Raw genomic sequence first — 15,523 nt, forward strand, 5'->3', positions numbered from 1 at the left:
TCCCTTTGTCCTCCCAGCCATGAGCCCCTTTGCTTCCCCAGGCCCTGGCAACTGCTCGTGTGCTGCTCCTGCGCTGCCGAGGGCACCCACCGACGCTGCTCCTGCGCTGCCGAGGGCACCCACCGACGCTGCACCCGCTTGAGGAATAGAGTCCGTTGCTGGGAGTGCGACAGCTGTGCTGGTCTGGGCTCCGGTAAGAGACAACACACCCGGGTGGCCCCAGGCTATGGGCGAGGGCCCAGGCCAGGTCTGGCAGCGGGTGCTCTGGGTGGGCTTGGCAGAGGCTGTCTGCTCCAGGAGGGCTGGGGGCACCGCTCGGGCCTATCCTGCCCCGGGCCTGAGCAGCCGTGCTCTTGACCTTCCTGCTTCCCCTTACAGCCCCCGGTGCCAGCTCGAAGATCGCCCGCCCCAGCACTGCCAGCCAGCCCGGATCGGGGCCGCCTCACGGCTCCCCAGCAGCCCAGACCAGCAGCCACAGCAGCGGCAGCCAGCTGCCATCGCGGCCCTCCCGCCGCTCCCCAGCGCTCGCAAGGGGCGTACGGTCCAGCTCTGCTGGGCCCATGCGGATGGGAGACCGCTCCGGCTCACGACGTCGGGCCCCAACTCCCTACCCTCGGCGCAGAAGACGTCGTTAGAGCAGCCGTGGGCCAGCACCAAGTGCTGACCCTCATTCCCCTCACAGCCACAATAAAGTTGCCCGTTAACTTCTGACCCCAGCCTCCTTTGTCAGCTTTCTCCTCTCTCTTTCTCCAGGGGCAGCCTTAGGGGCTGGGCCCACGGGGCTGTCTTCTCCCTGGGGCTTGGCAGCACCTTCCCCACACCGCCCTCCTTTCCGGGCTCCCCTTGCCCAGCTCCCCAGCGCCACGGCCGTGTGCTTCGGGCCTCGCTGGCCCCACAGCCTGCTCCCTTTCCTCAGGGCAAGTTCCCAATGGGGGTCTCTGCTCCCGGGAGGATGGCCCAGCCTGGCCCCATCGGCAACGACGCCCGTCTCCCCGCAATGTGGGCTGCGCCCGCCCGCCCGCCACGGCCCTCGCGCCTCGACCCCCGACCCCCACAGTCGCACGCTTCAACTCTTGTGGCCTTTGCGACAAGGCTAGCACCAATGTCCTCTCCTTCACGCCTAGCTTGCTGAGAAGCGGGGCAAAGCTGCTTTTCTTTCACAGTTCAGTTCAGCGTCACCTCTGTATTTCTCATGCCAACATTTCTCTGGACTCTGCTTCTCCAGCAGCCAAAGGGCCTTCCCCGTTCCCCAGGGCCCTCTTCCCCAGCACCATGGCTGCTGTCCCAGCTGAAGGCTTCCTTCTGGCAGGGGGAACCGAGGCTTCCTTTTTCACAGAGGCTGCAAACACCTGCTAAGGAATTGACTGCCCAGAGTTCAGGAGAGGGGGAGCAGGACAGTGTGGAAGCCGCTTGGTTGAAGTAGGGAGCAGCCGTCCTCTGTGAGGAAGGCAGGGCAACCTGGGAGACCTGCTGGGCTTTTCTGCCAAGGAAGAAGCAGTGGGGAAGTGTGCGGGTTTTGTGGAGCGAGGCAGGGCTAGAGTGGCAGCTTCTGCGAGAAGCTGCTACGAGTGTCCCCTGGGTCTGGTGGACCTGGCCAGGCCTAGGGTGGGCCCAGCCCTGGCCAGGGCCAAGCCAATTGGCAACAGCTGTAACTCCTCTGAGGTAAAGTATTTAAGGAGGGGAAACTAAAAAACCAAGGAAGAGTGAAGAAGCAGCAGCAGGGGCAGAGAGGGGGAGGCGTGAGCCTCATGGGCCTTGTGGCCCTCACCCTCTGGCCTCCCGCCAGGCGGCCCAACTCGGCCTGTCCTGGCCCAGAGAAGAGAGGAGAATGTGAGAGGCATCTGCCTGAGCTGATTGTGAAGAATTGCTTGTGAGAGGAATGGCTGTGGACACCAAAGGCAGTGAAGAAGGAGGGAGAGGTGAAGTCGCTCCGGGCAGAGATCCCCTGCAGCCCGTGGTGCAGCGCATGGTGAGGCCGGCTGTGCCCCTGCAGAAGATGGAGGAGCAGGGATCCCCCCGCAGCCCATGGAGGAGCAGAGATCCCCCTGCAGAAGATGGAGAAGCAGAGATCCCCCTGCAGCCCATGCAGGACCCCACGCTGGGGCAGGCGGGAGCCTGAAGGAGGCTGTGGCCTGTGCAGGGCCTGCGCTGGGGCAGCCGGTTCCTGAGGGACTGCACCCCGAGGAAAAGGCCCCGCGCTGGAACAGCTCGTGAAGGACTGCAGCCCAGGGAAGAGACCCCTTGCTGGAGCAGGGGAGGAATGTGAGGAGTTCCTCCCTGGAGGAGGAAGGGGCAGCAGCAAACAAGGTGTGAGGAACTGACCGCAACCCCCCGGTAACTTGGATGATCTCTCCCTGTCCCTCTCTCCAACTCGGAGCCTTTTCTTCTATTTTCTCTCCCCCATTCCCCTGAGGGGCAGGGAGGGTGAGCGAGTGACTGCGTAGCTTTGTCCCACGGGCAACTAAACGACGACAGGCACGCAGGAGGGCATCTCTTGCGCTCCTTCAGCCCAAGCGCCTCCTAAAGCAGGGCGTCCTGCAGCAGGCTGCCCAGGCCCAAAGCCACTTAGGTTTTGCCCGTCTCCAAGGCACGGGGGGTGGCAGGTGGCCGAGGGTGTCCCTGCCCATATTTGGGGCGCACGCAGGCCAGCGGTGCTGATGTCACAGTGGGCATTGTGACCCGCGGGGCCAAGCCCACGAGAAGGCACGCTGGGCTCCGGCCGAGCGTCAGTGTGAGCTGGTGAGGTGAGGAGAGAGCAGGGGAGGGACGGGGCTGGCGCGGGGCTGCGAGGGAAGAGGGGGGCCCCACAACTCGGGGCTCTGGGCCTGTGCTGCAGGCTCACGGGCCTCTCCCTTCTCCCTCAGAGCCAGCCCAGGAGCATCTGGAGGAGACGCCCCAGCGCTGCTGGGACAGGGACTCTCCAAACGCTCACCGTTGACGTGCGCCATGTCCACACGGGAGCGCAAGGCCCCCGACGCGAAGGAGCAGGGTGAGAGCCAAGGAGCCCTCCAAAGTAGCCTGGCAGAGGGGTTGTCAGGGCCAGCGTAGCAGGGACAGAGCTGGCCCTTGGGGGCAATCCCTCAGGGACGCTTCCCCCGGCCGCGCACAGGCGCTCATTCCCGCTGCCATTTGCTCTCTCCCCTCCAGCATGCGTGCTGTGCCGCCGCGCAGGGGCCGACCCCGATGTCTGTGGGCGCAAACTGCGCAAGCAACGGCTCTGCGCCCATGAGTTTTGCCTGGTGAGTTCCTGCGGGGCTCCCTCCAGCTTTCCCACAGGCAGTCCCCTCCACGCGCTCCTCCTCAGCTCCTCCTCTTTGCTCTCCTGCAGTTTTGTGCCGATGAGCTTTTTCAAGAAGGGGAGGACGAAGTAGGACTCATGGGCTTTCTCCCTGAAGATATTAAACGAACCGTCAAGCAGGCAGCGCGGAAGGTGAGCACCTGACAACACCAGGGAGGTTTACGCCAGGAGAGCTTAGTGGGAGCTTAGCCCAGAGCCCAGGAAAGAAATCCCAGCCCTTCCAAGCAGCTCTGGGACAAAAGTCTTGCTCCCGCAGCTCCACAGTGGCTCCAGCACAGGCGCCTGCTCTGCCAGGCGCATCTGGGGGCTGTGAGCCAGCAGCGGCCACCCCCTGCGCCCAGCCCGCAGCTGTGGGGCTGCCCGTGGAGGCCCTCAGGCTGCCGCTCATGGGGGCTGCTCTGCTCTTCCCAGCGCTGCTTCGTCTGTGGCGAGAGCGGGGCCACCATCACCTGCTCGCAGACAGGCTGCAAGCGTCCTTTCCATCTGCCCTGTGCCGTCGAGGGCTCATGCGTTACCCATTGGTTTGGGGACTACAGGTAAGGGCAGCCGGCCCTCACTGGGGACACTCCTTGCCTTCAGTCTCCTGCCTGCCAGTCCCAGCCAAACAACCAAAGATCCCGCAGTGACATTTCTCCGCGGCTGCTCTCAGGCACAGCCACAACCGGGCAGCTTCTGGAGGTCCTTCGCATCTCCTCTCCCCTGCTCTCTGGAAGAACCCAGCCCTTCTCACCTCGCCCATCCCTCTCCTCTTCCCCCCAGGTCCTTCTGCTGGGAGCACCGCCCGCAGCAGGCAGTGAATGTGGCTCCGGGGGAGAACACCGCCTGCCTCATCTGCCAGGACCCTGTGGAGGACACACTGTCCTACGGCACCATGGTGTGCCCACTGTGCACACACGCCTGGTTCCACCGCGGCTGCATCCAGAAACAGGCTCTCCATGCTGGCTTGCCCTGCTTCTGTTGTCCGCATTGCCAAAACGATTACGGATTCCTCTCGGCAATGCTCACCATGGGGATCCGAATCCCTTTCAGGTTGGTTTTTCGCTCCGCAGCTCACAAGACAGGAGGGTGCAAGCGCTGTGCTGTGCCAGGGGCTGCCCCAGCAGTCCTGGCCCTGCGCTGTCCCCTGAGTCTGGGCTTCAGCTTCACGGAGGAGTTGCCAGCAGGGCAGGGCTGGAGGAGGGACAGCAGGGGCTCATCACTTTCCCCTTCTTTTGCCAAAAGCGGGCCATCGTGGATGGAGGACGATGCCTACGCTCGAGCCTATGAGAGGCACAGCCGCTGTGACGCCAGGCAGTGCCTCTGCCCAGGAGGCAGGGAGCAGGCAGAGGAAGAGGGGTAAGTTGCCAGAGCTGCACCCCGGGGCTCTGTCCGGCATCTCTGTCTGGCCGAGGGCTCGAATCAGAACAACTGAGAACAGGAGCTGTGCCGGACAATCCTGTGCCGCAGTCCCTTTGTCCTCCCAGCCATGAGCCCCTTTGCTTCCCCAGGCCCTGGCAACTGCTCGTGTGCTGCTCCTGCGCTGCCGAGGGCACCCACCGACGCTGCTCCTGCGCTGCCGAGGGCACCCACCGACGCTGCACCCGCTTGAGGAATAGAGTCCGTTGCTGGGAGTGCGACAGCTGTGCTGGTCTGGGCTCCGGTAAGAGACAACACACCCGGGTGGCCCCAGGCTATGGGCGAGGGCCCAGGCCAGGTCTGCCAGCGGGTGCTCTGGGTGGGCTTGGCAGAGGCTGTCTGCTCCAGGAGGGCTGGGGGCACCGCTCGGGCCTATCCTGCCCCGGGCCTGAGCAGCCGTGCTCTTGACCTTCCTGCTTCCCCTTACAGCCCCCGGTGCCAGCTCGAAGATCGCCCGCCCCAGCACTGCCAGCCAGCCCGGATCGGGGCCGCCTCACGGCTCCCCAGCAGCCCAGACCAGCAGCCACAGCAGCGGCAGCCAGCTGCCATCGCGGCCCTCCCGCCGCTCCCCAGCGCTCGCAAGGGGCGCACGGTCCAGCTCTGCTGGGCCCATGCGGATGGGAGACCGTTCCGGCTCACGACGTCGGGCCCCAACTCCCTACCCTCGGCGCAGAAGACGCCGTTAGAGCAGCCGTGGGCCAGCACCAAGTGCTGACCCTCATTCCCCTCACAGCCACAATAAAGTTGCCCGTTAACTTCTGACCCCAGCCTCCTTTGTCAGCTTTCTCCTCTCTCTTTCTCCAGGGGCAGCCTTAGGGGCTGGGCCCACGGGGCTGTCTTCTCCCTGGGGCTTGGCAGCACCTTCCCCACACCGCCCTCCTTTCCGGGCTCCCCTTGCCCAGCTCCCCAGCGCCACGGCCGTGTGCTTCGGGCCTCGCTGGCCCCACAGCCTGCTCCCTTTCCTCAGGGCAAGTTCCCAATGGGGGTCTCTGCTCCCGGGAGGATGGCCCAGCCTGGCCCCATCGGCAACGACGCCCGTCTCCCCGCAATGTGGGCTGCGCCCGCCCGCCCGCCACGGCCCTCGCGCCTCGCCCCCCACGGTCACACACTTCAACTCTTGTGGCCTTTGCGACAAGGCTAGCACCAATGTCCTCTCCTTCACGCCTAGCTTGCTGAGAAGCGGGGCAAAGCTGCTTTTCTTTCACAGTTCAGTTCAGCGTCACCTCTGTATTTCTCATGCCAACATTTCTCTGGACTCTGCTTCTCCAGCAGCCAAAGGGCCTTCCCCGTTCCCCAGGGCCCTCTTCCCCAGCACCATGGCTGCTGTCCCAGCTGAAGGCTTCCTTCTGGCAGGGGGAACCGAGGCTTCCTTTTTCACAGAGGCTGCAAACACCTGCTAAGGAATTGACTGCCCAGAGTTCAGGAGAGGGGGAGCAGGACAGTGTGGAAGCCGCTTGGTTGAAGTAGGGAGCAGCCGTCCTCTGTGAGGAAGGCAGGGCAACCTGGGAGACCTGCTGGGCTTTTCTGCCAAGGAAGAAGCAGTGGGGAAGTGTGCGGGTTTTGTGGAGCGAGGCAGGGCTAGAGTGGCAGCTTCTGCGAGAAGCTGCTACGAGTGTCCCCTGGGTCTGGTGGACCTGGCCAGGCCTAGGGTGGGCCCAGCCCTGGCCAGGGCCAAGCCAATTGGCAACAGCTGTAACTCCTCTGAGGTAAAGTATTTAAGGAGGGGAAACTAAAAAACCAAGGAAGAGTGAAGAAGCAGCAGCAGGGGCAGAGAGGGGGAGGCGTGAGCCTCATGGGCCTTGTGGCCCTCACCCTCTGGCCTCCCGCCAGGCGGCCCAACTCGGCCTGTCCTGGCCCAGAGAAGAGAGGAGAATGTGAGAGGCATCTGCCTGAGCTGATTGTGAAGAATTGCTTGTGAGAGGAATGGCTGTGGACACCAAAGGCAGTGAAGAAGGAGGGAGAGGTGAAGTCGCTCCGGGCAGAGATCCCCTGCAGCCCGTGGTGCAGCGCATGGTGAGGCCGGCTGTGCCCCTGCAGAAGATGGAGGAGCAGGGATCCCCCCGCAGCCCATGGAGGAGCAGAGATCCCCCTGCAGAAGATGGAGAAGCAGAGATCCCCCTGCAGCCCGTGCAGGACCCCACGCTGGGGCAGGCGGGAGCCTGAAGGAGGCTGTGGCCTGTGCAGGGCCTGCGCTGGGGCAGCCGGTTCCTGAGGGACTGCACCCCGAGGAAAAGGCCCCGCGCTGGAACAGCTCGTGAAGGACTGCAGCCCAGGGAAGAGACCCCTTGCTGGAGCAGGGGAGGAATGTGAGGAGTTCCTCCCTGGAGGAGGAAGGGGCAGCAGCAAACAAGGTGTGAGGAACTGACCGCAACCCCCCGGTAACTTGGATGATCTCTCCCTGTCCCTCTCTCCAACTCGGAGCCTTTTCTTCTATTTTCTCTCCCCCATTCCCCTGAGGGGCAGGGAGGGTGAGCGAGTGACTGCGTAGCTTTGTCCCACGGGCAACTAAACGACGACAGGCACGCAGGAGGGCATCTCTTGCGCTCCTTCAGCCCAAGCGCCTCCTAAAGCAGGGCGTCCTGCAGCAGGCTGCCCAGGCCCAAAGCCACTTAGGTTTTGCCCGTCTCCAAGGCACGGGGGGTGGCAGGTGGCCGAGGGTGTCCCTGCCCATATTTGGGGCGCACGCAGGCCAGCGGTGCTGATGTCACAGTGGGCATTGTGACCCGCGGGGCCAAGCCCACGAGAAGGCACGCTGGGCTCCGGCCGAGCGTCAGTGCGAGCTGGTGAGGTGAGGAGAGAGCAGGGGAGGGACGGGGCTGGCGCGGGGCTGCGAGGGAGGAGGGGGGCCCCACAACTCGGGGCTCTGGGCCTGTGCTGCAGGCTCACGGGCCTCTCCCTTCTCCCTCAGAGCCAGCCCAGGAGCATCTGGAGGAGACGCCCCAGCGCTGCTGGGACAGGGACTCTCCAAACGCTCACCGTTGACGTGCGCCATGTCCACGCGGAAGCGCAAGGCCCCCGACGCGAAGGAGCAGGGTGAGAGCCAAGGAGCCCTCCAAAGTAGCCTGGCAGAGGGGTTGTCAGGGCCAGCGTAGCAGGGACAGAGCTGGCCCTTGGGGGCAATCCCTCAGGGACGCTTCCCCCGGCCGCGCACAGGCGCTCATTCCCGCTGCCATTTGCTCTCTCCCCTCCAGCATGCGTGCTGTGCCGCCGCGCAGGGGCTGACCCCGATGTCTGTGGGCGCAAACTGCGCAAGCAACGGCTCTGCGCCCATGAGTTTTGCCTGGTGAGTTCCTGCGGGGCTCCCTCTAGCTTTCCCACAGGCAGTCCCCTCCACGCGCTCCTCCTCAGCTCCTCCTCTTTGCTCTCCTGCAGTTTTGTGCCGATGAGCTTTTTCAAGAAGGGGAGGACGAAGTAGGACTCATGGGCTTTCTCCCTGAAGATATTCAACGAACCGTCAAGCAGGCAGCGCGGAAGGTGAGCACCTGACAACACCAGGGAGGTTTACGCCAGGAGAGCTTAGCGGGAGCTTAGCCCAGAGCCCAGGAAAGAAATCCCAGCCCTTCCAAGCAGCTCTGGGACAAAAGTCTTGCTCCCGCAGCTCCACAGTGGCTCCAGCACAGGCGCCTGTTCTGCCAGGCGCATCTGGGGGCTGTGAGCCAGCAGCGGCCACCCCCTGCGCCCAGCCCGCAGCTGTGGGGCTGCCCGTGGAGGCCCTCAGGCTGCCGCTCATGGGGGCTGCTCTGCTCTTCCCAGCGCTGCTTCGTCTGTGGCGAGAGCGGGGCCACCATCACCTGCTCGCAGACAGGCTGCAAGCGTCCTTTCCATCTGCCCTGTGCCGTCGAGGGCTCATGCGTCACCCATTGGTTTGGGGACTACAGGTAAGGGCAGCCGGCCCTCACTGGGGACACTCCTTGCCTTCAGTCTCCTGCCTGCCAGACCCAGCCAAACAACCAAAGATCCCGCAGTGACATTTCTCCGTGGCTGCTCTCAGGCACAGCCACAACCGGGCAGCTTCTGGAGGTCCTTCGCATCTCCTCTCCCCTGCTCTCTGGAAGAACCCAGCCCTTCTCACCTCGCCCATCCCTCTCCTCTTCCCCCAGGTCCTTCTGCTGGGAGCACCGCCCGCAGCAGGCAGTGAAGGTGGCTCCGGGGGAGAACACCGCCTGCCTCATCTGCCAGGACCCTGTGGAGGACACACTGTCCTACGGCACCATGGTGTGCCCACTGTGCACACACGCCTGGTTCCACCGCGGCTGCATCCAGAAACAGGCTCTCCATGCTGGCTTGCCCTGCTTCTGTTGTCCGCATTGCCAAAACGATTACGGATTCCTCTCGGCAATGCTCACCATGGGGATCCGAATCCCTTTCAGGTTGGTTTTTCGCTCCGCAGCTCACAAGACAGGAGGGTGCAAGCGCTGTGCTGTGCCAGGGGCTGCCCCAGCAGTCCTGGCCCTGCGCTGTCCCCTGAGTCTGGGCTTCAGCTTCACGGAGGAGTTGCCAGCAGGGCAGGGCTGGAGGAGGGACAGCAGGGGCTCATCACTTTCCCCTTCTTTTGCCAAAAGCGGGCCATCGTGGATGGAGGACGATGCCTACGCTCGAGCCTATGAGAGGCACAGCCGCTGTGACGCCAGGCAGTGCCTCTGCCCAGGAGGCAGGGAGCAGGCAGAGGAAGAGGGGTAAGTTGCCAGAGCTGCACCCCGGGGCTCTGTCCGGCATCTCTGTCTGGCCGAGGGCTCGAATCAGAACAACTGAGAACAGGAGCTGTGCCGGACAATCCTGTGCCGCAGTCCCTTTGTCCTCCCAGCCATGAGCCCCTTTGCTTCCCCAGGCCCTGGCAACTGCTCCTGTGCTGCTCCTGCGCTGCCGAGGGCACCCACCGACGCTGCACCCGCTTGAGGAATAGAGTCCGTTGCTGGGAGTGCGACAGCTGTGCTGGTCTGGGCTCCGGTAAGAGACAACACACCCGGGTGGCCCCAGGCTATGGGCGAGGGCCCAGGCCAGGTCTGGCAGCGGGTGCTCTGGATGGGCTTGGCAGAGGCTGTCTGCTCCAGGAGGGCTGGGGGCACCGCTCGGGCCTATCGTGCCCCGGGCCTGAGCAGCCGTGCCCTTGACCTTCCTGCTTCCCCTTACAGCCCCCGGTGCCAGCTCGAAGATCGCCCGCCCCAGCACTGCCAGCCAGCCCGGATCGGGGCCGCCTCACGGCTCCCCAGCAGCCCAGACCAGCAGCCACAGCAGCGGCAGCCAGCTGCCATCGCGGCCCTCCCGCCGCTCCCCAGCGCTCGCGAGGGGCAGACGCTCCAGACGCGCCAGGCCCAGGCAGATGAGGGACCGCTCCCACATGTGACACCGGGCCCCAACTCCCTACCCTCGGCCCAGAAGACGCCATTAGAGCAGCCGTGGGCCAGCACCAAGTGCTGACCCTCATTCCCCTCACAGCCACAATAAAGTTGCCCGTTAATTTCTGACCCCAGGCTCCTTTGTCAGTTTTCTCCTCCTCCTCCTCCTCTCCCTTTCTCCAGGGGCAGCCTTAGGGGCTGGGCCCACGGGGCTGTCTTCTCCGTGGGGCTTGGCAGCACCTTCCCCACACCGCCCTCCTTTCCGGGCTCCCCTTGCCCAGCTCCCCAGCGCCACGGCCGTGTGCTTCGGGCCTCGCTGGCCCCGCAGCCTGCTCCCTTTCCTCAGGGCAAGTTCCCAATGGGGGTCTCTGCTCCCGGGAGGATGGCCCAGCCTGGCCCCATCGGCAACGACGCCCGTCTCCCCGCAATGTGGGCTGCGCCCGCCCGCCCGCCACGGCCCTCGCGCCTCGACCCCCGACCCCCACAGTCGCACGCTTCAACTCTTGTGGCCTTTGCGACAAGGCTAGCACCAATGTCCTCTCCTTCACGCCTAGCTTGCTGAGAAGCGGGGCAAAGCTGCTTTTCTTTCACAGTTCAGTTCAGCGTCACCTCTGTATTTCTCACGCCAACATTTCTCTGGACTCTGCTTCTCCAGCAGCCAAAGGGCCTTCCCCGTTCCCCAGGGCCCTCTTCCCCAGCACCATGGCTGCTGTCCCAGCTGAAGGCTTCCTTCTGGCAGGGGGAACCGAGGCTTCCTTTTTCACAGAGGCTGCAAACACCTGCTAAGGAATTGACTGCCCAGAGTTCAGGAGAGGGGGAGCAGGACAGTGTGGAAGCCGCTTGGTTGAAGTAGGGAGCAGCCGTCCTCTGTGAGGAAGGCAGGGCAACCTGGGAGACCTGCTGGGCTTTTCTGCCAAGGAAGAAGCAGTGGGGAAGTGTGCGGGTTTTGTGGAGCGAGGCAGGGCTAGAGTGGCAGCTTCTGCGAGAAGCTGCTACGAGTGTCCCCTGGGTCTGGTGGACCTGGCCAGGCCTAGGGTGGGCCCAGCCCTGGCCAGGGCCAAGCCAATTGGCAACAGCTGTAACTCCTCTGAGGTAAAGTATTTAAGGAGGGGAAACTAAAAAACCAAGGAAGAGTGAAGAAGCAGCAGCAGGGGCAGAGAGGGGGAGGCGTGAGCCTCATGGGCCTTGTGGCCCTCACCCTCTGGCCTCCCGCCAGGCGGCCCAACTCGGCCTGTCCTGGCCCAGAGAAGAGAGGAGAATGTGAGAGGCATCTGCCTGAGCTGATTGTGAAGAATTGCTTGTGAGAGGAATGGCTGTGGACACCAAAGGCAGTGAAGAAGGAGGGAGAGGTGAAGTCGCTCCGGGCAGAGATCCCCTGCAGCCCGTGGTGCAGCGCATGGTGAGGCCGGCTGTGCCCCTGCAGAAGATGGAGGAGCAGAGATCCCCCCGCAGCCCATGGAGGAGCAGAGATCCCCCTGCAGAAGATGGAGAAGCAGAGATCCCCCTGCAGCCCGTGCAGGACCCCACGCTGGGGCAGGCGGGAGCCTGAAGGAGGCTGTGGCCTGTGCAGGGCCTGCGCTGGGGCAGCCGGTTCCTGAGGGACTGCACCCCGAGGAAAAGGCCCCGCACTGGAACAGCTCGTGAAGGACTGCAGCCCAGGGAAGAGACCCCTTGCTGGAGCAGGGGAGGAATGTGAGGAGTTCCTCCCTGGAGGAGGAAGGGGCAGCAGCAAACAAGGTGTGAGGAACTGACCGCAACCCCCCGGTAACTTGGATGATCTCTCCCTGTCCCTCTCTCCAACTCGGAGCCTTTTCTTCTATTTTCTCTCCCCCATTCCCCTGAGGGGCAGGGAGGGTGAGCGAGTGACTGCGTAGCTTTGTCCCACGGGCAACTAAACGACGACAGGCACGCAGGAGGGCATCTCTTGCGCTCCTTCAGCCCAAGCGCCTCCTAAAGCAGGGCGTCCTGCAGCAGGCTGCCCAGGCCCAAAGCCACTTAGGTTTTGCCCGTCTCCAAGGCACGGGGGGTGGCAGGTGGCTGAGGGTGTCCCTGCCCATATTTGGGGCGCACGCAGGCCAGCGGTGCTGATGTCACAGTGGGCATTGTGACCCGCGGGGCCAAGCCCACGAGAAGGCACGCTGGGCTCCGGCCGAGCGTCAGTGCGAGCTGGTGAGGTGAGGAGAGAGCAGGGGAGGGACGGGGCTGGCGCGGGGCTGCGAGGGAGGAGGGGGGCCCCACAACTCGGGGCTCTGGGCCTGTGCTGCAGGCTCACGGGCCTCTCCCTTCTCCCTCAGAGCCAGCCCAGGAGCATCTGGAGGAGACGCCCCAGCGCTGCTGGGACAGGGACTCTCCAAACGCTCACCGTTGACATGCGCCATGTCCACGCGGAAGCGCAAGGCCCCCGACGCGAAGGAGCAGGGTGAGAGCCAAGGAGCCCTCCAAAGTAGCCTGGCAGAGGGGTTGTCAGGGCCAGCGTAGCAGGGACAGAGCTGGCCCTTGGGGGCAATCCCTCAGGGACGCTTCCCCCGGCCGCGCACAGGCGCTCATTCCCGCTGCCATTTGCTCTCTCCCCTCCAGCATGCGTGCTGTGCCGCCGCGCAGGGGCTGACCCCGATGTCTGTGGGCGCAAACTGCGCAAGCAACGGCTCTGCGCCCATGAGTTTTGCCTGGTGAGTTCCTGCGGGGCTCCCTCTAGCTTTCCCACAGGCAGTCCCCTCCACGCGCTCCTCCTCAGCTCCTCCTCTTTGCTCTCCTGCAGTTTTGTGCCGATGAGCTTTTTCAAGAAGGGGAGGACGAAGTAGGACTCATGGGCTTTCTCCCTGAAGATATTCAACGAACCGTCAAGCAGGCAGCGCGGAAGGTGAGCACCTGACAACACCAGGGAGGTTTACGCCAGGAGAGCTTAGCGGGAGCTTAGCCCAGAGCCCAGGAAAGAAATCCCAGCCCTTCCAAGCAGCTCTGGGACAAAAGTCTTGCTCCCGCAGCTCCACAGTGGCTCCAGCACAGGCGCCTGTTCTGCCAGGCGCATCTGGGGGCTGTGAGCCAGCAGCGGCCACCCCCTGCGCCCAGCCCGCAGCTGTGGGGCTGCCCGTGGAGGCCCTCAGGCTGCCGCTCATGGGGGCTGCTCTGCTCTTCCCAGCGCTGCTTCGTCTGTGGCGAGAGCGGGGCCACCATCACCTGCTCGCAGACAGGCTGCAAGCGTCCTTTCCATCTGCCCTGTGCCGTCGAGGGCTCATGCGTCACCCATTGGTTTGGGGACTACAGGTAAGGGCAGCCGGCCCTCACTGGGGACACTCCTTGCCTTCAGTCTCCTGCCTGCCAGACCCAGCCAAACAACCAAAGATCCCGCAGTGACATTTCTCCGTGGCTGCTCTCAGGCACAGCCACAACCGGGCAGCTTCTGGAGGTCCTTCGCATCTCCTCTCCCCTGCTCTCTGGAAGAACCCAGCCCTTCTCACCTCGCCCATCCCTCTCCTCTTCCCCCAGGTCCTTCTGCTGGGAGCACCGCCCGCAGCAGGCAGTGAAGGTGGCTCCGGGGGAGAACACCGCCTGCCTCATCTGCCAGGACCCTGTGGAGGACACACTGTCCTACGGCACCATGGTGTGCCCACTGTGCACACACGCCTGGTTCCACCGCGGCTGCATCCAGAAACAGGCTCTCCATGCTGGCTTGCCCTGCTTCTGTTGTCCGCATTGCCAAAACGATTACGGATTCCTCTCGGCAATGCTCACCATGGGGATCCGAATCCCTTTCAGGTTGGTTTTTCGCTCCGCAGCTCACAAGACAGGAGGGTGCAAGCGCTGTGCTGTGCCAGGGGCTGCCCCAGCAGTCCTGGCCCTGCGCTGTCCCCTGAGTCTGGGCTTCAGCTTCACGGAGGAGTTGCCAGCAGGGCAGGGCTGGAGGAGGGACAGCAGGGGCTCATCACTTTCCCCTTCTTTTGCCAAAAGCGGGCCATCGTGGATGGAGGACGATGCCTACGCTCGAGCCTATGAGAGGCACAGCCGCTGTGACGCCAGGCAGTGCCTCTGCCCAGGAGGCAGGGAGCAGGCAGAGGAAGAGGGGTAAGTTGCCAGAGCTGCACCCCGGGGCTCTGTCCGGCATCTCTGTCTGGCCGAGGGCTCGAATCAGAACAACTGAGAACAGGAGCTGTGCCGGACAATCCTGTGCCGCAGTCCCTTTGTCCTCCCAGCCATGAGCCCCTTTGCTTCCCCAGGCCCTGGCAACTGCTCCTGTGCTGCTCCTGCGCTGCCGAGGGCACCCACCGACGCTGCACCCGCTTGAGGAATAGAGTCCGTTGCTGGGAGTGCGACAGCTGTGCTGGTCTGGGCTCCGGTAAGAGACAACACACCCGGGTGGCCCCAGGCTATGGGCGAGGGCCCAGGCCAGGTCTGGCAGCGGGTGCTCTGGATGGGCTTGGCAGAGGCTGTCTGCTCCAGGAGGGCTGGGGGCACCGCTCGGGCCTATCGTGCCCCGGGCCTGAGCAGCCGTGCCCTTGACCTTCCTGCTTCCCCTTACAGCCCCCGGTGCCAGCTCGAAGATCGCCCGCCCCAGCACTGCCAGCCAGCCCGGATCGGGGCCGCCTCACGGCTCCCCAGCAGCCCAGACCAGCAGCCACAGCAGCGGCAGCCAGCTGCCATCGCGGCCCTCCCGCCGCTCCCCAGCGCTCGCGAGGGGCAGACGCTCCAGACGCGCCAGGCCCAGGCAGATGAGGGACCGCTCCCACATGTGACACCGGGCCCCAACTCCCTACCCTCGGCCCAGAAGACGCCATTAGAGCAGCCGTGGGCCAGCACCAAGTGCTGACCCTCATTCCCCTCACAGCCACAATAAAGTTGCCCGTTAATTTCTGACCCCAGGCTCCTTTGTCAGTTTTCTCCTCCTCCTCCTCCTCTCCCTTTCTCCAGGGGCAGCCTTAGGGGCTGGGCCCACGGGGCTGTCTTCTCCGTGGGGCTTGGCAGCACCTTCCCCACACCGCCCTCCTTTCCGGGCTCCCCTTGCCCAGCTCCCCAGCGCCACGGCCGTGTGCTTCGGGCCTCGCTGGCCCTGCAGCCTGCTCCCTTTCCTCAGGGCAAGTTCCCAATGGGGGTCTCTGCTCCCGGGAGGATGGCCCAGCCTGGCCCCATCGGCAACGACGCCCGTCTCCCCGCAATGTGGGCTGCGCCCGCCCGCCCGCCACGGCCCTCGCGCCTCGACCCCCGACCCCCACAGTCGCACGCTTCAACTCTTGTGGCCTTTGCGACACGGCTAGCACCAATGTCCTCTCCTTCACGCCTAGCTTGCTGAGAAGCGGGGCAAAGCTGCTTTTCTTTCACAGTTCAGTTCAGCGTCACCTCTGTATTTCTCATGCCAACATTTCTCTGGACTCTGCTTCTCCAGCAGCCAAAGGGCCTTCCCCGTTCCCCAGGGCCCTCTTCCCCAGCACCATGGCTGCTGTCCCAGCTGAAGGCTTCCTTCTGGCAGGGGGAACCGAGGCTTCCTTTTTCACAGAGGCTG

General features: G+C 64.3%; 2 protein-coding genes across 2 annotated transcripts; both read left to right on the forward strand.

Moving 5' to 3' along the window:
• The first annotated feature begins 7,683 nt into the window (after positions 1 to 7,683).
• On the forward strand, positions 7,684 to 10,037 carry LOC147599463 (E3 ubiquitin-protein ligase PHF7-like). Its single transcript, XM_086755841.1, has 8 exons — positions 7,684 to 7,726; positions 7,885 to 7,976; positions 8,066 to 8,167; positions 8,447 to 8,571; positions 8,794 to 9,063; positions 9,256 to 9,369; positions 9,522 to 9,640; positions 9,826 to 10,037. Exons 1-8 carry the CDS (start codon positions 7,684 to 7,686, stop codon positions 10,035 to 10,037), a joined length of 1,077 nt encoding a protein of 358 aa, XP_086611967.1.
• Positions 10,038 to 12,405: 2,368 nt separating this feature from the next.
• On the forward strand, positions 12,406 to 14,759 carry LOC147599464 (E3 ubiquitin-protein ligase PHF7-like). The gene is made up of 8 exons (XM_086755842.1): positions 12,406 to 12,448; positions 12,607 to 12,698; positions 12,788 to 12,889; positions 13,169 to 13,293; positions 13,516 to 13,785; positions 13,978 to 14,091; positions 14,244 to 14,362; positions 14,548 to 14,759. The coding sequence occupies exons 1-8, from the start codon at positions 12,406 to 12,408 to the stop codon at positions 14,757 to 14,759; spliced, it is 1,077 nt and encodes a 358-aa protein (XP_086611968.1).
• The last annotated feature ends 764 nt before the right edge of the window (positions 14,760 to 15,523 follow it).

Source organism: Chlamydotis macqueenii, chromosome 10 (assembly GCF_036417535.1).
Source record: "Chlamydotis macqueenii isolate bChlMac1 chromosome 10, bChlMac1.mat, whole genome shotgun sequence".
Taxonomy (NCBI): Eukaryota; Metazoa; Chordata; class Aves; order Otidiformes; family Otididae; genus Chlamydotis; species Chlamydotis macqueenii.